The sequence below is a fragment of the Amblyomma americanum genome, chromosome 2 (assembly GCF_052857255.1).
Source record: "Amblyomma americanum isolate KBUSLIRL-KWMA chromosome 2, ASM5285725v1, whole genome shotgun sequence".
Classification (NCBI taxonomy): Eukaryota; Metazoa; Arthropoda; class Arachnida; order Ixodida; family Ixodidae; genus Amblyomma; species Amblyomma americanum.
The window spans coordinates 112,090,849-112,114,748 of NC_135498.1; the positions used below are offsets into that span (position 1 = coordinate 112,090,849).

The 23,900-nt window shown below is 46.3% G+C and overlaps 1 protein-coding gene across 2 annotated transcripts in view; it reads left to right on the top strand.

Annotated features, from left to right (window-relative positions):
• Positions 1 to 23,650, top strand: part of LOC144118974 (uncharacterized) — a 140,802-nt gene extending 117,152 nt beyond the window's left edge. For both annotated transcript variants that reach the window (XM_077651733.1, XM_077651732.1), the window contains exons 3-4: positions 67 to 323; positions 22,992 to 23,650. In XM_077651733.1, the coding sequence (XP_077507859.1) occupies positions 67 to 253 (187 nt within the window). In that variant the 3' untranslated portion in view covers positions 254 to 323; positions 22,992 to 23,650. The remainder of the gene's footprint in view (positions 1 to 66; positions 324 to 22,991) is intronic.
• The last annotated feature ends 250 nt before the right edge of the window (positions 23,651 to 23,900 follow it).

Consider the following 23,900-nt stretch of genomic DNA (forward strand, 5'->3'; position numbering starts at 1 on the left):
AGTGACTTTCAGATTGTTTCCTGCATGCAGCCCAGTGCTGACCCTGGCGATTTTTGATGGTCGCAGGTTCGATTCCCTAAGCGGACTGACGTTTGGCGGCGACCAGGGCGGGCTGCACAAGCGGGGCTACGGCCACGGCGAGTTCGACGAGATCGACCACGCCGGCTGGCCGGGATTCTACAAGCGCAACTTCGACGAGATCGACCGGACCGGCTTCGAGGGCTTCTACAAGCGCGCCGTCAGGGACGAGTGAGCGCGCCCTCCGCCGTTCCATCCATCGAGAGACACCCCCCTCCGCCGCCGCCGCCCCGCCACCGTTTTAGGTTCGTACTCACTTTCTCAGCGAGCGTCAACGCCTGTGTTCTGGTGAACGCCATGACGAACAAGGCAAATGGGTTCGCGCCTGGTAGAGCTTCTTGTACGGTAGTTCTGCAGGGGCCACGCATGTTTCAGAGGATTGCCTGGAGAACGTTGTCTTAGATGGTAGTGCGTGCCAGCTTGCTTATTAGGTTATTCTATTCATAAGGAGCGACTATACTTTGCCGCACAATTCTTCCTTTTTTTTTCTGACGCTGCTTTGGCAGAAGATGAAGCTTGCGCAAGCGAATCATTGCATAAACTGCGATCATGACTATCATGTAGGAGGAAAAGGTCATTGGCTCGTATCCGTTGGTTTTCCGTTTCTGGTGGCTTGATAAATAAATTGCTGCCTATTCACGAACAATGAGCTTCTATTGCGCCAAGAAATTTGAGAATTTACACCTTATTGCCCCGCTGAAGTTGCATCATTTAGCTAACTGCCAAAAAATTTTACAGACAGTGTCGGTGTCAGAACTTTTGGAGCCAGAGCTGCTTTAAGTTCATTTTGCTTTTTTGTTGAGTGGTGTCATCTTGTCGGTCCTGCCTATGGCTCGCAGATAAAGCGTAAAGCTTCCACTTTTTCTTAATTTCTTCTCCAGTTATTATCTAGATGTTCGTACTCGATACCACTGTCCCGTTAGCGCTTAATTGGGCGACTGCACACAATTCGCTTCTAGACCAATGCTGTGGTTGTTGGGTAAACGATGCAGAAATTATTTACTGCCGTGGCAATTTTACAACATGCAATCCTGCCGGTATTCCGCATCACTATGCACCAAAGACAGAAAGTAGGCAAACGCATGCAACCTGCAGGCCAAGTTTTGTCGTTGTTCCTCCACTACGGTTGTCTCTATTATTGCGGGCGACTTTGCAGTAGTTCAGCGCAGCCCGAGCAATCCTCAGCTATACGCTGAGACGCGCATCGACGCAGAGGCGCGCATTCATAAACGAAGCCGACAGTTCTAATATTAGCCTCCGGCTAGAGATCACACTTGTGGAGGAGAAAAAACAAGATCTTGAATTTCACTTCCGCAAGTGTGGTTATCAGTCGGCGGCTGATATAAGATTTATTGGCTTTGTTTATGGGGTACAGAGTCCAGAGACTTCTGTCCCCGACGCAGAGAAGGCTAGAAAAATAATAAAACAAAACCGCGCTCACACTGCCTGTTGTCACAACGGGCTCGTATGATTGGACATACTTTAGGAATTGCTAGAAAGATCCCCATGCTGATGATGACAAACATTTCATCCAATAAAGAGATGTCCATAGTCCGGGGCTCCTACGGCCTTAGCTGTTAGCTGTGCCTGGTGCAACAGCTGTCTTTGGTCCTCTAGGCTTCAGCTGGACAGCGCGGCCTCCCACTGCTCAGGTTTCGGATTTGGGATTTTCAGGTCTGCCAGTATGCTTCGGCAAGCCCATGTAGTGTGATGCAATGTGGAACGTTCTCCGCATAGCGGTCATGTGTGTGGGCATAGTGTGGAGTGTATGTGGTGGAAGAGGCTGAGGCATGGGTATGTGTTCGTATTTAGCTACCTCCAAGCTATGACTTCTCCTGCGTGAAGAGTACAGTTTGGCTGTGAAAAGACTGAAAAATAAACTGTCCCTTCTCGTGCCACTAGGACAGCTAAAATACAGCAGGAACAAATCGGTAAGGCTTCATTTTACGTAACTGGATAATACGCAGGCGTTCCACCCAAACATGGCGTCTCTGAACGTCTCTAGTGTGAGGATCATGGAGAACATTCCAAAACTAGCAGACGGTTTACCATGGCTACGCGCGGAATAGTTACGGTGGGCACTTAAGGCCCTTTCTAGCTGTGAATGCGAAAGCACCCTTTAACATAAAGGCCTTTACAGGCATTTACACTAAAGACCTAAACCATAAATTTACTTGGAAAACATTTACCCTGAAGTCCTTCACCCAGCCCGTCACCTAGATGAAGGTCTTCCAAGTGTACAAAACTGGCAGGTTGCCCAGTACTCGGGGGGCAGGCGGACCAGTTGCCACAAAGCAGATTTCGGGAACGTATATACGTATGCCCGCAATCCGTAAAACGCAGCTAGTAGTACTACTGCACTAAATTTATACGCGGGCCACCAAAAATTTCATTTTTCGAGGTTGTCGTCCCCTTTGAGATTGCGGACCCCGATTTTATGGAGTTAGCTTTTTCACTTCACTATGTGTCGTCAAAATGTGAAACAGATTGCATAGCCTCCGTTCTCAAAGACTTAACGTTAATCATGGAAGCGGTCGAAGTCAAGCAGCACATTTTATGGCCTCAAACAATGTGGCCAACTTCAAAACGCCCCCCACCCCTCACCCCGCGTTCGCCTGTGAACATCTCTTTGAATGTAAGTCTGAGTGCCGTTGTGGTATCATTAGCCCTTCCAGAGAATGCTCCACTGCGACCGATAACGGCAGCCACTTAGCCGAAGTGACAAATGAAACGCAACTGCTATGCCTATTTTTGAGTCTGAGCGCTTTAACTGCAGAGATCTATGCCCTCTACTTCTCCCCTACATGGCGTGATGCGTTGCGACTACCACTGTTTACCTTGGCCTGAAAAAAACTGCCGATTCGTGTTCGTATCCTGCAAAAGTTCTCGGCATATATATTTATACCTTTTAGTCCTACGACAAGCCATCTTTCACAGAGAGTTTTGTGGTTTCTGGGTGGTTGCAAAGTACGTCGATTTCGATCATTTACGAAAGTCGGTGCCTACCTCCTGCCATGTAGCCGGCCGTGAGCAAAGCGTTGCCACACCAGCAAGAGACGCGCTGTGAAATATTGCGAACAGGAAAGAAAGGTAGGAGCAGCGGAAGTTTGCCAACGAGTAAAACTTATCGTCTTTTAGAGTTTAGAAGTGTCATTAAGGCATGCGTTTCAAGAGTGCACAAGAAATATAAATGATTACATAATCCCAAGCATACAAAGATCTATACAGGCTGTTACACATAAGATGTTGTGCAATTTTCAAAAATTGGCTTTTTCAGTTAGAAGAAGGTTCTTTTCTACATAGCGCGTCAGAACACAGCTAAGACGTGATAACTGGTAGCCCGCTTAACTAATATTGAACAGTTAGCTTTTGATCTATTACTGTTAGTCTCCTTATTTCGTGAGAGGCGTGTTGCTCGCCGTAAGTAATATGCTTATCAGTTTTTAGAATGTTGAAAACTCAGCTACCTTCAGCGCTGTGGCGCAACAAATTTTGCCTACATCACGCCAGAATAAGTGCGCCTTCGAAAAGCTTGCAGGCAAATCAACCCCTCAAGTGCACGTAACTCGTCGAACAGACAAAATTTTTGAACCACAGCGCCGAGGATCACTGCCTTTTCCAAATTCTAAAAATGATATCGATATTGCTTGCAGTGGGCTAAACGCCTCTCAGTAAATAAGGATAATAACAAGTAAAAAGTTAACTGTTAAATATCAATTAGCCAGCCTACTAGGTAGCATGTCATAGTTACATTATGATGTGAAACACTGCTGAGAATGGTATGCCGAAAAGCTTCTCAAAACGCCTATTCTTAAAACATTTCAGAACATTTTAGGTGAAGCACTCAGTGCGTGTTTATTATGTATTATCGGTGATTGTAAAGTGCGGTGTTCAACAGAAACGGTTAGAGAGTTGGTTATTGTGTTAGTATGCAATAATTTTGTTGTTGTTGTTGTTGTTGTTGTTGTTATTTAATATACCCAATAAATTAAGTTGATGTACGACTACATGAATACATTTCGGGAACAGGAGCCCGCAACCCCAGCGTTAAACACTGAGCCGCCAAAGCTGCGTGCTTTACTCCTGCCGTCGACTGACTCTTAGTGCTTCCTCTCAGCACCCGGTTCACTATAAGCGAATTCGCTACAAAAAGGAATTAACGGTCATGGCCCACATGTCGATATTACTGCGCACATGGCAATCATTGTCCAATAGCAACAAACGCAACAGCCGCTGAGCCAATAAGCAAATTATTTGGAGTATATTAAACGAAGAATCGCTTGTGCGACTGCCAACCACCGCTTGTGAGTTTAAGTAACACTTTCTCGCTACACCAAGACAGCCGACTCGAGGTTCAGGAAACGCATTTTCTGAAGGTAGCATGTAGTTGTTATTAAGCGTGAAAAGCTGCCTTGCATGACAGTGGGCTTAGAAACACAGCTCTGTGCACACAGATCAATTTATTTTATACACCGATATGCTGACATCCACAAACATGCCATACATGGTGAGTCACGCAGTTATTTACTACAGCCCGATGATTTGATACGCACAAAAGGAACCCCAATTTTTCATTCCTCTGGATTTATTGACGAATATATTGCGGCCATTAAGCCGCTGATAAATGAAGGTGATGTAGAACCCATCGCTGGGCTAATGCCATTATTTTTCAATGGCGCCGTGTGAGTCATAGCTCGCCCATCAGCACGGCATTGCACTCGCCACGTGGAGGTCATTCATAAGGCAATCTCTTCTATAAACGGTAACACCAACCCGCGCATCAACCTTCCGCCCTATGCCCAAATCCCGCGTGCCTTCCACAACACGTGACACTAAAGGCTGTAATACGAGTGCCGCTGCCGCACTTAATGGCTATTTGTCCGTGAAATTGCCTGCACATCGTTATCTATAGCAGTGGAGCGGTCTGCTGTGGTTGCGTCATACCGAGCACCCCAATGAAACAAGTCAGGGTAACGATCGCAGCGCCCTCTTTGGTCAGCAGACACGCGCATCCATGCCACGAACACAAGCCAAATAGCTCCACTGTGAGAACACACAGGACAGCACCAAAACACGCTCCATTGTTGCGCAATCCGTATACTACGTGGTTTAGGTCGCGCGTTGTGTACGTGGAAAACGTTGGACAATGCGTCACACCATTGCGGGAACCCTCTGCCTGTTGGGCCTTAAGCGCGCCTCGGAGAGCCGTGCGTAACAATTTCGAGCCAGGAGTTGATCCTGCGAGCTTGGCTTCAGTACGAAGACAGAAAGCTAGACAGAGACGAGCCAAGGCGTCGTGAGGGAAACAAAAGACAAGAGACGTGTTGCGCCGGGCGGACTCTCCTTCCAAGCGCCGAAGCGTCGGCCCTCACAGCTGATTTAGGTCGGCCCCGCACGCTCCCAGTGACCCCCGTGGGAGCCGTGAAGCGACCATCAGACAACGGTGCAGAGGGGCGCGGTGCTGGATAGCTCGCTCGATCGTTCGCTTTCGAAATGCCAGCAGACGCAACACGTGCGGGCGCATCTCACGTTTTTAAGAACTCCCGTGTGCTTTGCACCGGCATAACAACCGCCGTAATCTTATCCGCCCATTCTCGCATCTTTTCTATCGTGGGAACGGCGGTTCGCTTTAAGGTTATGATGATCGGGACCATCCTCGAGCTGACAGGCACGAGATAGGGAAGCGGGTGTCCTCCCTGACATTAACGCCGTCTGCGTAGCTTTCAGTAGCTCTACAGCGTCGTCATGCTGGCTTCTTTTTTTTCTCTCTTTTTTCTTTTATTTTTCTGTTACTCTTTCTGTTCAATGCATGCCGTCATCAACATCTTCCCTCCTCCATCTTCCGCTTCCACGAACGTGGCGAACGCACGGCGGCAAAAGCGAGAAGGCAGCGTCAGAGGGCGCTGCTCGCTCGGGATTCCCGTAGACGTACGTCGGAAGCGAAGGCGATGCGCCCATCAACTTGTGCGCTGAATGGAGCGCTGACGTTTTTACAGCGACGATCGCGCCTGCCGTTGAACTCGCTGCTTGTTCGCCGTTCCGACGCCTCCCGCATTCCTTCTTTTTTTTCTTGATTTTTCTTCGTGGGTGTAAGTGAATGCGTGACTCTAGGTCGTCGTAAAAAGTGCCTTCGCAGCCTGCTTTTATTAACGTTTTCGCCAGAAAATAAAACTTGTAAGCAGTCGATAAAGGGATTATGGTTGCACAAGGGTGAATTATGCCCTTTGTGTCAGGTAACATTCCCTCTTCCTAGACAGAACAGGACTTCCGACGCCCCGTTGTGTCTAAGCAGTCTCGACTTGCTTTATGGAATGAGTTCCCACTTTTTATGGCTTTGCGTGTATTCGTTCTTTCTCCTGGCATGAGGCGCTTACTCGTTAATTAAATTCTCGTTATTAGTTTTCGTAGAGTAAGCTGAAGGGGGCTTCAATCCTGCACACTGCAAAGTATCAGAACTGAACACTGGCACTCTGATAGTTTTTGAAAATGGCCCTATTGTCTTTTGCGAAAATTATTCCGCGCATTCCTCGCGAGCATGGTGAAAAGCGAATACAATCACACCATGCTGTATTTTCGGTTCTTTGTTTAAGACATTAACAAAAATTATAAATAAATTATAATTAAAATAATAAATTTATCAAAACACTCACTGCGATTTTAGGTAGATAAGCAGATTCCCGGCAGTTTACGAATGTATTTAAATAGTACAATTATTCAGTTTTAAACACCATAGCCTGTAAAATGCTTTCTGGAAAACAGGCGACCGTTGCCAGGAGCTCTGAGTAGTCACAAAACTTGACTTTCCAGTTGTAATGCTGTAACGCACAGGCTTGTTCGTTTTCTATGAGCATAGATACGAGTTCGTACGCGTTTTTCTTCTTACGCCTTCGATCTTTCGCTGATTGGTTCTAGACCGCCACTGGTAGGCGCCCGTTTCTGCGCCGAGCGGCGCGCGGCGTGCCTCGGCGTAACCGAGCGAAGGACCGCATCGGGCGGTAAAAGAGAGCGAACGCTGAGCGCAGCAGAGCAAGAAAGACAGCGAAAGCGAAGAGAGTGTGAGGAGGAAAGCGGCAGCGTGAAGGAAGGTCGCGTGGCTACGACGAACGGCAAAAAAAAAAGGAAAACATTGTTCTGGAGAGCGCTCCAATGCTCGGGTTCCCGGTAACGGCCTCAGTTCACGGTCCTGGTCCTTCACGACCTTGGCGAAGCGGCGCGCGCGTACTTACGGTTTGAGATTGTTCCAGCCCTCCCGAGAAATCAGGGGGAGAGAAACGCAGCTTGACCCAAGCTGCGGTGCCTACTCCCTTTCTCAGCGCCGCCGCCCTCTTCCAGAAATTTCGTGCTAGGGTTATTGACCACGCTATCCAAGATCATACTCGCACGTCGACGGCTTGATTAATTTGCTATCGCCTTCAGCGTGGGGCGATCGTCTCCCTCCCCCCCCCCCCCCCCCCCCCCCCCACCCATTTTTCCCACAATATTGCCTGAATGAACTGTCTAACGAAATTATCATGTTATGTAGAATGGCAGTCGTGCCGGGCGTTACCCGTGGTATTTTGCCGGGCCGTTTTAATCACCATGTGCGGAATCGTCCTTCTCCCGTTCGCGACTGTTTGTACACAAATAGGGATGTGTGACGTCTTGTGTTAAATGGTATGGCGTAAGAGCAAATAGTGAGTAATATGATGTGTTACGTGAGCAGCTACGCGCCCTATTGATGATAAATCCCTCGAAATTTAAGGAATATGGAGGAGAACAGTGGAGACGGCCAATAAGGCACTGAACGGCGCTGCACAGCCCACAGAATTCCAAGCAACTGTAATAGCCGCCTATTAAGCGGCGAATTTATTGTTAATTGCGACGAATGACATTAGACTGAGTTGATGTCCTTGCTTGCGTCGTTGTCACATGACTTAACTGTAATGTCATTTGCAAATGTTTCCGGTGAGGATTCGCCAGAGATGACGCTCTTCTATAAGCTCAGCGGCGGCTGATCGCTGTGCGCGCTGCCGCAGACGAAAACCAAGTCCGCCTTCGTTCGTCACTGCGTGATTCTTCTGCGGTCGCCTATGGTTGAAATAGCAGAGCAGCTGTGCTTTATCAGAGTGTCCGGAAGATATTGGTAAATGAACTACATTACGCAGTGTTTTGTTAGTGGGTACCAGAACTTCACACAAAAACTGTGCCAATTTTTGCGCTTCACCAGGAGCAGAGTAATAGTGATTGTCTGCGGCCCTGGTATCTTGTAAGATATTCAGAGCAAAAATAACTGAAAATTAGCACTGGAACACATGCCACAAAAGACGCCTAATACACCGTTTCTATGGTTTCTTGACGACATGTACAGCCATGGACAAAATTTTATGAGGTCTGGGTTAACGCAAGAATAAAAATTCATATATTTGTGCGTTGCCTAAGTACCCAGCCATCTAGTATTATTTCCAAATGATAGAGAATGGTTGTCTAGTTTTCAGATTTTTCTTCGAATTGGTCTGCCTGATCACACAGGAATAAATTTTCAGCCTACCTGCATTCCTTAAACCTTCGTCAATAACTATCTTAATGTCTGAACTTTGTTTTATTATGCGCTTTACTCTGTGGCGGCATTCTTCTGCGAATTAAACCAAATTAAGCAACTCCGTACCCTGTGTAAACGCACAACTGGTACGATAAAAAAAAAGGAAAAAATAAGAAATTCTAATAACTCAGGTGACCGGGGCCCGCGGCGGTCGGCGTTCCGCTGAATCGCCGCAGTGTGGCGCCCTCGTGCAAGCTAGCCATGCTCTGAGGCGACCGCCGAAATAATTTGTGTGCTTTGGACAATAGCGCCTCCGACCGCGGGCGAACAGGTCGGGCCATTCTGAATTGTTTCAGCCCTAGGACTCCAGCGCGCTCCGACAAATTGAGCCGCGTTTCGAAATGGCCGTAATATCAACGACCCAAATGCCGCTGTTGTTAGGTTTGCGTGCGCAGAGGGCGCGCGCGTTTCCCTAGGAACAGCCCCATTTTTCCGGAACTGCCGGCAGTTTGTAATGCCACCTATTCGCAGACCAGGGACCAGTGTCCCACAACATTATCATTTTTTCCAGCATCCCTCCGCTTCTATATCGTCTCCAGGTACTCCTGCTTTCTTCATTTCTTTCTTTCTTTCTTTCTTTCTTTCTTTCTTTCTTTCTTTCTTTCTTTCTTTCTTTCTTTCTTTCTTTCTTTCTTTCTTTCTTTCTTTCTTTCTTTCTTTCTTTCTTCGTTTCTTTATTTATTTATTTCCTGTTGACATAGCTTTGCAGCGCATCTGCCGTAACTTTAAAATTTCCATTCTTCTACCTACGTATCAACATTCTTTATGAGCAATACACGCCGAAGGTTCGCGTCGTTTCATGAAATAGACACTTTTTAACACCTTCAGCAGTCCACGCCCTATACACGCTGTTAGAGTGACAGATGCTAAGAGCAATTTTATTTTACACAGCAAAGGCTGTCTCGTACTTTTCTTTCTTTTCTTCAAAGATATAGTGAAAAAAGCGCGAAACATGACATGTTCCTTTCAATTCCACTCGGGGGTCGTACAAAAAGAGCTCGTGCGGGCGGCAGTCGCAGCCAGGTGAGAGGTTGCACAGGTACCGCGACATCCAGGAACCCAGCGAGGCTTTAGGGCAGCCGGGGTATACTGTGATAGAATAACGATCTGTGCTCATTCTTTGATTGTATTGTCTCTTTTTCTCCGCTGTCTATTTACAGACTGGTTTTGCAAGTTTATTTTAAAGCTTTTAAGTGAGTGAAGTTAAATGAAATGAAATGCAATGAAATGAAGTCCCTTTGAGGATCCGGCTCCCGATTGGCTGGCACCAGCTGCAGATTGTACCCAAATGCCTATAAAAGAAAGTAATTAAAATAAGTTTTAGAACACCTCAGTTCGAGCATTTTTCTCCGTCTCTCAGAGGCACCACCGCCCCTATTTTGTCGATGGCATATCAGCAAAGCACTCAATTTACTTACCCGGTTATTTTACTTTTTAACTTCAGTACTCGTACGTCCAGACACCGCCGACAGTCATTGCCGATGTTTCGAGTGCATTGCAGCAACTTAATTTATTTGACCAAGGCAGCAAATTTTAGTCATAGAGCGCTGAATTGGACAAGAAAAAAGTTATAGGCATGAATTAAGAGTTCATCGCTGACGGGGATCAGTTTCATCGTACTAGGGGTTTCGGGCAACGGCACTAAACGTCGTGCCGACGCCACTTCAGATCGATCAACGGGTGCGGCGACGCTTGATTCCGGTTCTGTGCAGCGAAAACTACGCGAATCGGTTTCCCCACTCACGAATCATTCATGTTAATGACAAAGCAGCACACACCCTGTCCAAGAAGCGTTGCCGTTCAGAACCGAGATAGAACGGAGGTCCCAGTACTTCTCAGTCGTTTATCTGATTCAGATGAGCAAACCAGGCCGCTTTGATGTCATTTGAAGCGGCTGAAAAAAAAAATCGCCCATGCTCTGCACAGGATTCGATCTGCCAATAAATGTTCGATGTCTTAGAGGCAGTGGTAGCGTCACAAGCGTACCTTCAATAAGGCTTCGAGTTTAGCACTGTGGATATTTCAAGAATGCCAACGTAATGCCATGACACGATTGACCGCGTAAACGCATCAGACGTTCATGTAAACGTAACCGTGTTGAACATCAACTAACATGAACTGCTGCGCGGCTGGACGACTTTCAGATAGATCCACGGAATCAGAATGCATGGTACAAATACTCGCTGGCAGAGGTGACGCAGGTCACATGTTTGGACGTTCTTGCTGCAGATCGAAAACTGATAGAAGGGCGCGGCAATATACGTTTTTGCGCCCGTTTGCAAGGACTCAGGATGAAACGCATACTAGGCTAGCGCGTTTTTGTTATTTTGTTATTTGGTTTGTTTGTTTGTTTATTCTCTGGAATATCATTACATACCGAACAATTCTGGACAAAATCATTTTGAAAACTAGAAAATTGTAAAATATTGTTATGAAACTCTTGAAGGTAATGGTCCGTTCTTCTTAAATGCAGCAAAATCTTTCTTTGAAGTGTTTTCATGAATCGCATCGAACAGTTAAGACTGTCATAGAAAACCAATGGGGAACGCTTTTGACAATAGTGAAAACGTCAAAAAACTTACAAAACTGCCGTAATGTGATTTGCGGATATATTGGTTGTTATAGTGAAATCTTACAATATAAGAAAAAATTGCATTCATAAACAGTTTATCGCTCAAAAACTATTTATGGTTTAGGTATGGTTAACGTTGGTTCAACGTCCAATAGCGACTCAGGCTATGAGGGATGCCGTAGTGAAGAGCTCCGGAAATTTTGACCACCTGGGGTTCTTTAACGTGCGCTGACATCACACAGTAGAGGTCCCCGTACTGTGCGATGTAACGCGCATAACTTATAAGGATGCATCTGTTATAGAAATGGGCAGAAGAACGGCTGCTACCAGCCGTGCACATTCTGAGTTAATACACATCGGGAATACGTCTCCGATCCTCCGTACTAGCTGGTGATGGAGATCTACGCTATCCGGGATGTAATGGAGTCTATAAAAAGCACACCGTCTACAAGAGAAGCCTATATCTGCATGGACTCCTTAGCGGCTATTAAACAAATCAAAATAGTTACAAAAGCACTGGACATTACTCAGGAGATGCATGCTCTCAATATAAAAATAAAGCAACGCATCCAGATAAAATAGACAAAAGAAGATACTGATAATGTTCACCAGAGGACCGCAGACGTCCTTGTCGTCGTCTATAAGGAGAAGTGCTCGTGCTTTGATTCCCCCGTGCACTTGCCCGCTCCCTCATAAGTTAACGAGATTGGAGGAGGTACACCGTAGAAGGATACGGGCTGGGGCGACCCTTACCCCGTCGGTGACATGTCGATGGGGCTCTCAGGAAGGTTCAGTGCTCAACGAGATATCTGAAGTGTTCCACGACGGCAGCTGAAGTGTCTAACGGGCAAGGCTATGAGCCGGAGCTCTCAGGAAAATTCAGTGCTCAACAAGATATCTGAAGTGTTCTACGACGGCCGCTGAAGTGGATCTTCGCCACCTTTTGCGGAGGGGGCCAGAAACGTAGGGCTCAAGAAGAAGACCGTTACTGGAAGCTGGACTTATGGCTGCAGCGGAGGAACGCATGTACTTGTGTCTAGCGGACAAGGCTAAGGGCCGGAGATCTCAGGAAAATTCAGTGCTCAACCAGATACCTGAAGTGTTCTACGACGGCCGCTGAAGTGGATCTTCGCCACCTTTTACGGAGGGGGCCAGAAACGTAGGGCTCAAGAAGAAGACCGTTACTGGAAGCTGGACTTATGGCTGCAATGGAGGAACGCATGTACTTGTGTCTAGCGGACAAGGCTAAGAGCCGGAGCTCTCAGGAAAATTCAGTGCTCAACCAGATATCTGAAGTGTTCCACGACGGCCGCTGAAGTGGATCTTCGCCACCTTTTGCGGAGGGGGCCAGAAACGTAAGGCTCAAGAAGAAGACCGTTACTGGAAGCTGGACTTATGGCTGCAATGGAGGAACGCCTGTACTTGTGTCTAGCGGACAAGGCTAAGAGCCGGAGCTCTCAGGAAAATTCAGTGCTCAACCAGATATCTGAAATGTTTCACGACGGCCGCTGAAGTGGATCTTCGCCACCTTTTTCGGAGATGTCTATGGCTCCATGACCTGCTCTAGCTTTTCGACAGCCTCTTCTTATACCATGCGGCAAATCTTTGAATTTAAAAAAAGAACTGAGGTCCACGCGGAGTGATTGGCGCTTCGCATTTTCTCACTTCTGGAATCATTTCCATGCGGCTTTCCTCCTATTTTTCTACGGTGCACCCACTTCGAGAAAGTTTCTCACCTGATATCGATAAACAAATTGTGAAGCGAAGGATTCGCTTGACAAGTTGCAGTTATCAGAATTCGCCAAGCACGTCGCTCGCTGTTTCCGAAGTGCTTGATCGTCTCTGTAAAAATAGATTTTTTTTTCTTTTCTCAGAACACTATTCTCGCAATCTAGCCGTAATTCGTATTTTTATTTTTCGCATCTTCAGACAGGCAAAAAATAAGTGCGCACAGATTCACTCAGAGGGTTTCGAGCTGGCCACTCCCAAATAACGGGCACGAGCGGCCACATGATTGCTCAGGGCTCCATATTCACGAAGATTTGCGCAAGGGTGACGCGTGCAGAGGGATTCCGCCGCTGATGACGTCAGATTCTTTCACAGCGAATGCGCTGCTTTCTATCGGAGCAAGTAGCTGCGAGCATGTAGTTTCATTTCCAAGAGGTCTGCGGAAGCCAATCTCGATTAACGATTGCACGGAATTTTTCGATTACTGCTGGGCATTCGTTTGCTTCTAAGCATACGTTCATTAAATCGATCTCGCGTTCGATCCCCGTTCGGAGGTTAGATGGAAACACGGCACGCAGAGGCATAGAGTACTGGAGATGGTCGCGTGAGCGATGAATTTAAAAAAAATTCACGTAATTATGGACTGGCAAGTAATGCGAGAGTTGGCAGTTGTAAGGCACCATGGGGGAACTGGGCACAGGTGGCTGACTAGGCATGTTCGCAGTTTCAAAATAAGTGTATTTGGCGAGAGCATTTCCGATGAAAAGATAAGTTGCTAAGAGACTTTAACAACGTCACATACTGTATACCAGGTGTTTCAGGGAAGATTCAGTTTTTTTTTTTTAAATATAGGCATTTGGGGTTAAAATATGACTTTTTCGGCATAGTATTTCTCGTTTGGCGGACACCACGAAACCGGTGAATAGTATTAGTAAACTGGCTACTTCATTTTTAATAATTAACTTCTTAACTATTAGAGTTAGGTGCCTAGCTGTAATCAGATATTTCTAGCCGGTCTTTAGTAATAGCCGGATCAGTTTTTATAATTTTTAAAATGCGATTACCTTCGCCGCTATGGCTCGAAAAAATTTGGGTACATCGCGCCAAAATACATGCGCTTTCAAAAAGCATGCAGGCACCGCAACCCCTCCAGTGCTCGCAACAAGACAAAAAAGTCAAATTTTGTCGAGCCACAGCGCAAAGGGTAATCGCGTTTTCTAAATTATATGAACTGATATAGATATTACTAACCGTCGGCTACAAGTATCCGATTGCAACTAGGCGGCGAACTCTAATAGTTTTAACAGTTAATTATTAAAAATTAAATAACCAGCTTACTGCTGTGAACGATTCACCGTTTTTCTGGTGTCCACCAACACTGGTAATGCTATGTCGCCAAAGCCATATTTTTCCCCCTAAAAGCCTGTTTAAAAAAAAGTTAGTCTTCCCTGCGACACCTGGTATGTACTGCTTTCCTTTCGCATATGTTACCGAACTTTACTAGATATGATGCAGAGTAAAGGTATGTTGGTTTAAAATGAAGCTGAGAACAAATGTAGCCCGGCCAGTATCAAAAAACTGACGCGTTATAGTGACTATAAGGTCCAAAAAGCTGTTCTCATAGATGACCCAGAATCTTGAGGGCTAAAAAAGGTACATAAATAAAATATTGATATCGCCATAACAGGACACACTACGGTGACGTCATGGTAGTTTCCGTTGCGCGCATCCCTGAGGCTAGGCTACACTATCATTCACTTCTAAACGGTGATCACGGAGTTCATTCCGTACCTTACGTCATGAGTTTGAATCGAGTGGCGGGAAAAGGGTGTTTCATTTTTAAACGCATTTTTCTCGGCAATAACTGCGGTTTTCGCAGCCGAGTAAACATCATCACAGCCGAAAAGAGCAATTTAATAAAATTTTACTATTAATAAAAGTTCAGTGATGATTTTATTACCGTTTCTTTTAAAATTTGAGAAGTATTTCGCCCCAGGGCAGTGAAAGGTGATAATTTCATCGCAAACTGCTCGCTTTTAATTGCCATCTGGGCAAAATTTTGGTTTTTGCGGATATATTGATTGATATGAATGAAGCTTTAACTCGAATAAACTGACCTCACAAAAAGACAATGCCTCTACTGGACTGGTCTCTTTGGAAATTTCAAATCTTCCGTTTTACATATTCATGACAGATTTTATCGTTTTATAAAATCTGAATTCAAAGTTTTAAATTATAAACCCAGAGAAAATCTTCAATTTTCTAGACGGCCCAGTCATTAGTCAACCCGTCCTCCTCCTCTTTCACCTGGAAGAGGAGTTTATGCTGTTTAAACATCCCAAAGCGACTCAGGCAATGAGGGATGCCGTAGTGAAGGGCTCCGGAAATTTCGACCACCTGTGGTTCTTTAACGTGCCCTGCAATCGCACAGTACACGGCCTTTAGAATTTCGCCGCGGCCGGGATCGAACCCGCGTCTTTTGGGTGAGCAGCCGAGCGCCATAACCACTGATCCACTGCGGCGGCTTGGAGGAGAGGGCTTTTGGCGTTTGCGTTGCAGTGCTGTTTTATTAGCACTTCACAAAAGCTCACTCTCTAGGCAACCTAATCTTAATAAGATAACGTTGAGAGTAAAGAACACGCATGACCCTGTTCAAAAAATACGTGCAAGAAGTCAGACACGGCGTCTCTGATATTGTCACGGGGAACCGGCGTTTGATTCCCAGTGTGATGTTTTAGTGCTGCAATAAGCACTCATGTTTCTTGCGTCATGACACATGTTTGCCACATCACCTCTGCAGCGTTACGCTGCGACGACACAATTCAAAGGAAAAATAGAATTTGAAAGCACGTCGTGCGCTGTTTCTGCGTGACGTTAGTGACACTATGCACCGTTGACATTTCATCGCTGCGCAAAGCGGCGCCTAGACAACAAAATTGAGTGGGCTGCAGAAAAAAAAAAACTTGAAAACGACATCCGATTCAGTTTACTCGGTCAAATGCGAAGTTTGCGCATCCGCAGGCTGCGTTTCATTTCTTGTTCGGTTTGAGGCTTTAGGCTTTCAAGGTCAAGACAAAGGCCAGCGAAATCGCTGATTGAATACCTTAGTGGTAGCGCAATATAAAATTTAAGGACCACTTAACGCACTTTAAGAAAGAACTGTGATACTGGTGTGTTCTGGATCCATTACTCACAGATGGAAGTTGATGAAGACAACGACGTGCAATGAACAGCTCGAGAGAGCGGCAATTAAGCACGAACTGTGATCGGTTGCGGCGATAGCACAGTGCTCTCGTGCAGAGGGCAAATAAGCTGATCTGTTCACGCCGCCGCTGGTTCGAAATACAGTCGCAGCCATGTTTATTTATTTTACTCCTCAGGTATGGGTCGCTTCAGACAGACAACGGGTATTTTCGAGATTGTAAGTCTTAGTGCTAGCGCACCAAAATGACATGCTCCTCCTTCAGGCGTCTAGGACAGCTCGAGACCAGCGCCGCCACTCAGTATGGGGACGTGGGTTGTTTGCTAGGCGCCTTCGTTACACGAACAAATTGACAACGCTGAACTGTGTTAGGAAATGAAGTTTTCTTAATATGCACTGTCGCGATCAAACTGTTAAGGTATTCGTGTTCTCGGAATTAAGTTTACTGCAGCTCTACCTCGCGCAACAGTCGTGTGGTATACTGTTGCCAGTGGATAGAGCATTCGTTTCCTCTCATACCTTGACATATTTCAGGAAACCAGATTACGCGACGTTGCAGAAGAAGAAATATTTTTCGCACACTCATGCCCCGTAAACTTCTGATTGCTATTTTACAGTCGCGGACAGAGAGATATGGAGCAGACTTCAACGGAGAAACCCTTCCCTCGCGTTACAAGGCCAACAGTAATGTGTGCTCGATGCTTATGCAAAGGAATGACTTTTGCGGGCTTGTGCTAAAAGCAGCAGGAACACTGGAAAATTTCTCGTGTTATTATATGTACGACTGTTCATGAAAAAGCACTGATGCCTAGTGGTGGTTCTTAACAGCGTATTCGCTCAAAGAGCCAGAAGTTTGGTATGTTACGTAGCAACATAGCCCCCCAATCGGTTGTAGAAACTGCCGAGGGTGCAGCCGTGAAACGAGACACTCCACAAGTCCTGGCCGACAGCAGGCAGCTCTAGACATCTGGATGATCTCATGACGGCGCGAAAAAAACAAGGACGAAAGAGGCACAAGAACACAGCACGCATTACATCATAGCAGCTGTACCACGATAGCGTCTGGGCACATATCAGCCGTGCTGCGTGCAGATGCACCTATATAGGTGCACATTCTCCATGGCACATGTCGTTAATAGTTCAGGCCCACGTGGTCAGTGTTCTCTCCGCGCTGCATATGAATGCTAGAGTTTCAGTTCACGAGATACTACCACGCAGACAGTGACCTCATTTGCCTGAGAAGACGCGTCTCATGCACTCTAAATCGTCTCCTCTCCTGCACATTTCAAGAGCGACCTAAGCGGCGCCTTTGCGAGCTTAGTTATGCGCATACGGCAGCCACTTGACAGTCTAGCCACACTGCCTTGCCTTGGAGAGCTAAAGTGTAACAATTCTACTCTGTCTAACTTGCCACGGAACGAGCGCATAATTGATGGCAGCCCGTTGTTTCGTGCGCTCTAGTGTGTGGCAACCTAGTCGCTTCCGCGTTGTGTTTGATAAATAATTCCATTACTTAGCTCAATGGGCGCCGCATAGCCGCCGTGCACTGGATTTTCAGTGCGTTAGAAACGCGCGAGACGGTGGAAATATAAGTCGAAGGAGTAACAAATTTACTCTTTTTGTTGTTGTTTTTTTCATCACAATGCTTTGCGATGATTGCGCGAGGAGACCGCTATAGGTTTGAGGCCAAGACGTGAAGTAAGAATGTTTGTAAGAAAATGTTATCTGGGCAAGGCTCCAGAGCGTCTTTAAGGTTACGATGCATTAATTCAGCGTTTTTCACAACAGTGCATGTTTCCTGCATCATGCCCTGCTGCCCGCAAGTTCATTGTGCTGATGCGCTTGACGCTTATGTTGGTTTGTTGGTTCTCTTTTTCTTGCATGACAACGTGGCCACCAGTAACTGCCCTGAAACACCTACCGAGGAAAGCACATCAACTCGCTCAATCAATGCTTTGCGTTGTCATGAACACCAGAGCCAAACAATACGCTTCTACGTGCAGCAGAGAGCCCACAATGAGGCGCGAAAGTCGGCGAGCCCTTCCCGCAGACTTTTTCATGCTCGTACCCTCTTCCATCGCGCGCACCTGCGCACGCCAGTTCAGAGATGGCTATAGGTTAGATTCTTTCAGACGTTGGTCAGCCACCATGGCCGCGGCCAGCAAACCGCGTAGCTACGGCAGGTCAAGAAGCTCCGGCCCCGAGGCTGGGGCCGACGTAGGAGCGCCGACCTTCCAGCGCGCAAAAACTGACGAGGGGAGACGAAAAGGCGCGAAGGGGCTGAAATTCAAATTTTGACTACAGTGACCTCAGGTTCTACAAATGGCATTAAAACAATTCTTTTTGGACAATATTCGTGAAGTGGCGTCCTTTAACATCCCATGCATACCACAACTTTATTAGATCTCCTTTCAGAGCGCCTCTGATGTCCATATGGGTTCTTCTCTCGTGAGACGTGTAGAAGTACCGGAATTCTTTCACGCAGAGGAAATTAATTATTCTGGGAAAGTATAGATCACTCGTACAAAACCAAGAAAACTATCTAGAAGTAAGCAAGACAAGGCGTTTTTATCCCAATTTCTTCCATTGTCCTTCGTGCGTTGTTTTATTGTTGGCCTCGAAAATGCAATTCCTCAGCTAGTTAGGATGTGCAGCTATCGCATCACCTGTGAAATACTGCGCAACGATGAATATTATGTGCTCTCCTAAAACAACTCAACTTTTCTTTGCACATTCTGGCCATGCCATATATGCGCAACGCTGTCACCGCCGATTCCTTTTTTCCGTGCAGGATGCGCTCTCGCCCAGGTTTCTGGCTTTGAAAGCGGGCCGACACAAGGAAGCTTGGTGCTGGAAACATTTAACAGCCAGTGTTTGCGCTGTTGATCTCCAACACTTATTTTGAGCCGATCACTGTCGTGACTCGCTAATATTCCGTGTGAGGTAATGACTTTGCGAAGTTCACGGATGACCTTGCGACCCTTCCGCAAACCCGAGGCGTGATGATGGGCGACACATTCAACGCAATCGAACGCAGCTACGGCTTTTTGGTGCGCGTATGGCTGACCGCCGCAGCATAAAGACTTATTTTACGTTGCCACTACACTAGAGTGCGTGGCGGTTCTTGCGCTCTCACGCTCACACCACTTAGCTTTGACTTTCCTTGAGGACAGGGAAAGAAATGCGTGTCCATGTACCCCTGTAATTTTGCTGTAATAGCAGCCATTGAGAAAATAATGAAAGAATGTAAGCGCAGTACATGGGAACGAAGTAGGCATTTCCAAACCTTTGCGTGCAGAGAATATTATGCAAGTGCAGTGAAGAAAGTTCGACAAATACCTTAGACAGAATAGGCATGCATTCTTGCATACTCGTGAACATAGCAGACACGCCTTCTCTAAGTTGCAAGGGCATGAGAACCATGTTGCACTCTAAACATGAATACGCTTGTAAGGGAGTAAAAAATACGTAAGCTGTCCTCTAGCGCACTCACTTCTATAAAAGGCTGTGCATTAGAGGAGAGCTTACACCCTTTTTACTCCTTTCTGTTTAGAGTGTATGTCCCGGGACTTAAGAATGGCGCGTGGGCACTGCAAAACATCTTGGTCACCTGACTGTCTACAAGGTGAATACGGTGTAACGCAGCTGACCACTTGTGAAGGTGTTTGAAGCTGCACTGCAGCCTAGACAGCGCCATCGAAAAGTCAAATACAGCCTGAAACTTCGATCCGAAGGAATTCAACGCTGCACCCGAATTTCTCTGCGCATTTTAGTAGGCAAAACTTATTCTACTTCCTCATTTACTGTACAGCAGCAATCTGCAGCCACTGAACTCACACTTCCGTACGGTTTGTTTCAAAAAGCTTTTTCAGTTCTGTGATGCCTGGATGAGACGCACGATGTGTAATGATGTCCTTTATAAATTTTACTGAGCAATGTCTCATGTTATCCTCCATTTACTCCCTTCACGGTGATGTTTTGGAAGTGGCGGCAAGAAATGCCGCAAAGGAACTAAGAGGTCTCAAGCAGCCATGGAACCGCTTTCCTTTGTCCTTTTTAGAACGTACTCGTGGTGCCGAGAAAAAATAAAATTATTAATGCATAAAACCAGCGTTTAGAGCCAGAGTTATTTCCCTCACTTCCCAATCATCAAAAAATTCTTTTTATCTTTTTTTTCTCTCTATTTCGGACTTCCAAAAGATATAAACACACATATTCTTGCTCAGCAAACCTCGAGATAAAAAAAAAATATTTCCGGCCTGGAAAACGCTTCATAATTGCTAACCTGGCATACTTGTGGAACCGGATACCAGCTTTTTTTTTTATATAACAAAGGTCATTAACCTGTGGTAGCGATGTTGGTCTCTACTTGGCTGCTTATTCTGTAGGCTTCTTAGCTTTATTTGGCAAAATCTTCCAACTGGCTTTGCAGCGGCATTTCTTTCTATACCTACACACTTCCTTCGCTGAAGCACAGTCTGCGGTATGACAAGGAATTCAGTTATAGACCACACGTTAATAAATAATTTTAAAAAATGGCAGCCAGGATGGAGGAAGGAGATTATGTGCGCCGGGTGAGTTTACAGGGCAGTTCTGCTTGAGAGAAACTGGAAAAAAAAAATGTAATTTCAGGAAAGCAGTTTTATTGCTTTCATTAGGCAAGCCTCTCTGTCGGTCCAAATTCACCTTATCGCTGCTTAAAAACATTGTAAAATATTGAGTGATGTACCTAGGCCTGTTATTTACGTCGCTGCTTATTTTTAAATAACACATTTCTAGTTAAAGTAAACGAGAAGTTTTACAGCTTACAGCTTCATGCAACAGAAAATTTTGGCAGATTTAGTGCCTTCATATGATCTTTTTCTCTTACGACTGGTTGCTTCGGCACTAGAATGAGCCGCCCACCGAAACGCTCCTTACATGTGGCACCTCCAGGTCTCATCGAAGCCTGAGCAGTAACAAAACCGGAACATAAGCGTTCGCACGTTCTCAAGGGGCATGCGGGGATAAATATTTACAGTGAACTCACGCCGCAACGCTTGACAAATGTGCCTACAAGGCTAGTAGGAGCTCAGAAAAAAAAAGCAAGGCACAGTATCAACCTTGGTACATGGCCATAGAGTGCGTCAGTGTCGTTTCCTTATTCAACAGAGTCCATCAAAACTCTCTTTTTTCTTTCCTGTCCACACACAATTCCTCTAGAGGGACTAGAGAGTCCGCCAAAAGTTTATTTGCTCCCACCACTAAGGTGCACCTGCAGCGACGCTCGTGTCTCGAGCCTGCGTCACGTTTATTGAGCCTGCATCGGGCACGTCCAACGTGACTGACGTGCACGAATCCTTCACCCGTAGCAACGAGCGAGGCGAAACACTCACACTCAGCCGACTGGGTAGCTGATTTCCGTGACCTCCTATCCACACGCCAACGCGTGATGGGAATCTTTCCTCTTTTTTTTTTCCTCCTATCGGCACTCTTGAGACTCGTGTCTAAAGGCGCCTTAGAGGATTTCGTTGGACGGAAAGAGAGATGAAGCCTCCTTTCCGCCATGAAAATACTTGCAAAAATGTACGTGTCATTACAAACACGAAGGAGCAAACTGTGTGCAGACGGGGTGTTTAGAAAATCTTTATTTCTCCTTCCTAAGGTTCATAAGACGGCCCATGATAAGTTTCGCTGAAAGCGGTTTGTTGTGCACACCTCATCCCTCGTCACCTGAAGTTTTCCGGATGTGCGGATGAATACAAACCTGAGATCAATCCCCAAACAGGCAATGTGAAGGACGTTAAAAAGTGTGCTTTCATTATATTATCTCTCGCATTAAAGACGTGTACTTGGAGAAAAACAGTGATTCTTCTTTCTTTCCCTGTTTCCCACTTATACTCCTTTCGTAATTCCCCTCCTCTTCAACGCTGATGTACTGACGACACAAAGCAATTTCGCAGAAATTAACATTATAAAACTTGCCGTAACGCTATAGAAAATACATGCACAAGAAAATGAAGGGAAATTAGCACACAGCTATGCCAACAGATCTCACAGCACGCTCAGTACGGCTTCCATCCGCACAGAAAAGAAAATAGGGGGGGGGGGGGGGGGGGGAGCTGCCAGGCTGCCAAGTTCGTCAAATGAACCTCGACCAATAACGAACCAGAAACTCATGGTGATCATTGATAACCTTTCAGTGTTTGATATTCGTGCTGCACTTACATCAGTCTCGCATGGTTCGCCCGCTCTCCTGCGTAGCAACGACAGTCTGGAAAGCCGGTCCAGATCTCAAGAAGGGTCACCCGATGCACGCCTGAAGGCGCGCGGAATATGCCATCGCATCGACATCGTTGTGTGACACATTGTGACACCATACTTGGTGGCATTGAATAAGCCGCAGCGTGAATGCAAAACACCAAAGCAATTACTGGGCAGTGCTGAAGACTCAGTGGCGGATCAGAGGTAATTCTTGTCTTAAACACGCCACGTCAATTTCTTAATCTCGCTTCCTTTGTTAAGAGGGTAAAGCCTGCCGGCAAATTACCTGATTATTTCCAATTTGAGCACTACCCTGTTTCGTCCTTTGTCACGTGGTGTGGTCCATTATTTAGATGATTGATTGATTGGTTGGTTGGTTGGTTGGTTGATTGGTTGATTGATTGATTGATTGATTGATTGATTGATTGATTGATTGATTGATTGATTGATTGATTGATTGATTGATTGATTGATTGATTGATTGATTGATTGATTGTTTTTGCATTTGCCTTGCTGTCGCCTTGAAATGATCTGGAAACTACGAGCTCACAGTGTTGATGCCTTTTCCGTGTTTCCTTTTTCATGCGCAGGCTTCTCCGAGCGCCTTGGTTCCAGCGTCTCTTCAGTCCACAGCGCATCGCCCCCACCCGACATAGTGTCCCGCCCAAGGGTTGAAATCTTCGCGCTCAATCGCGGCAGGCAACCGCTTTAGGCGTCGACGCGTGTTGCTTTTCAAGCCAGCGTAGGCTCAATCAGAATGGCATAGGCGTTGCCGCCATAGCGCTACGCCCGCGCCATACACTCACGGCCCCCATTGTCTCCTCTAATGCCGGCCGCTGTACCATTATCATTCTCGTCAGCGTCGCTTGTATAACTTCATTATTTTCCTGCGTGCTTACTTCTCCACGCGTGCATGTTTGCATTCAGTACGTGAATCAGTCAGCTTCTGGTCATGTTCCCTCTCCCCTTGCTGTTGCGTGCACCTCCTGATGTGCAAACCACCACGCGCTGTGTGCTCCAATTTTCTTTGCGGACGCAGCTAGACGCGAGTCACGTTTGTGAATCGTTTAGGGATCTGCCGCTTTGCCAGGAGCGGCAGTCTGCCGATACGGGTAGCAAAAGAAAGGTGCGGGTAAATGGAACGAGAAGAAAAAGATGAAAAAAATAACCGGGGTCGACCTCTCCCGGCGACGTGCATTGTTACGAGGGTAACCAAGTTTTTTGTTGCAATAAAAGCCTCTTTATTCCTGTCTCGGCTCGGCGCTCTGTTGTGCTGGTGGGGGCCTCTCTCTTCGGGGTCCCCTGCTGAAGGAGCAAAAGTACGGCCACTGATTTGGTGAGTTCAGCCTGACGGTGAGTGAGTACAGGTAGTGCAACACCGCGAGTCTGCACATCTCTGCAGCCTGCATCCTACACATCGGGCCTAGTTTAGGTACTAAAGGGGCGGTTGAATTGTACCCGAATTCTAAAAATTAATCCACGAAAGTGTACTTTGATTA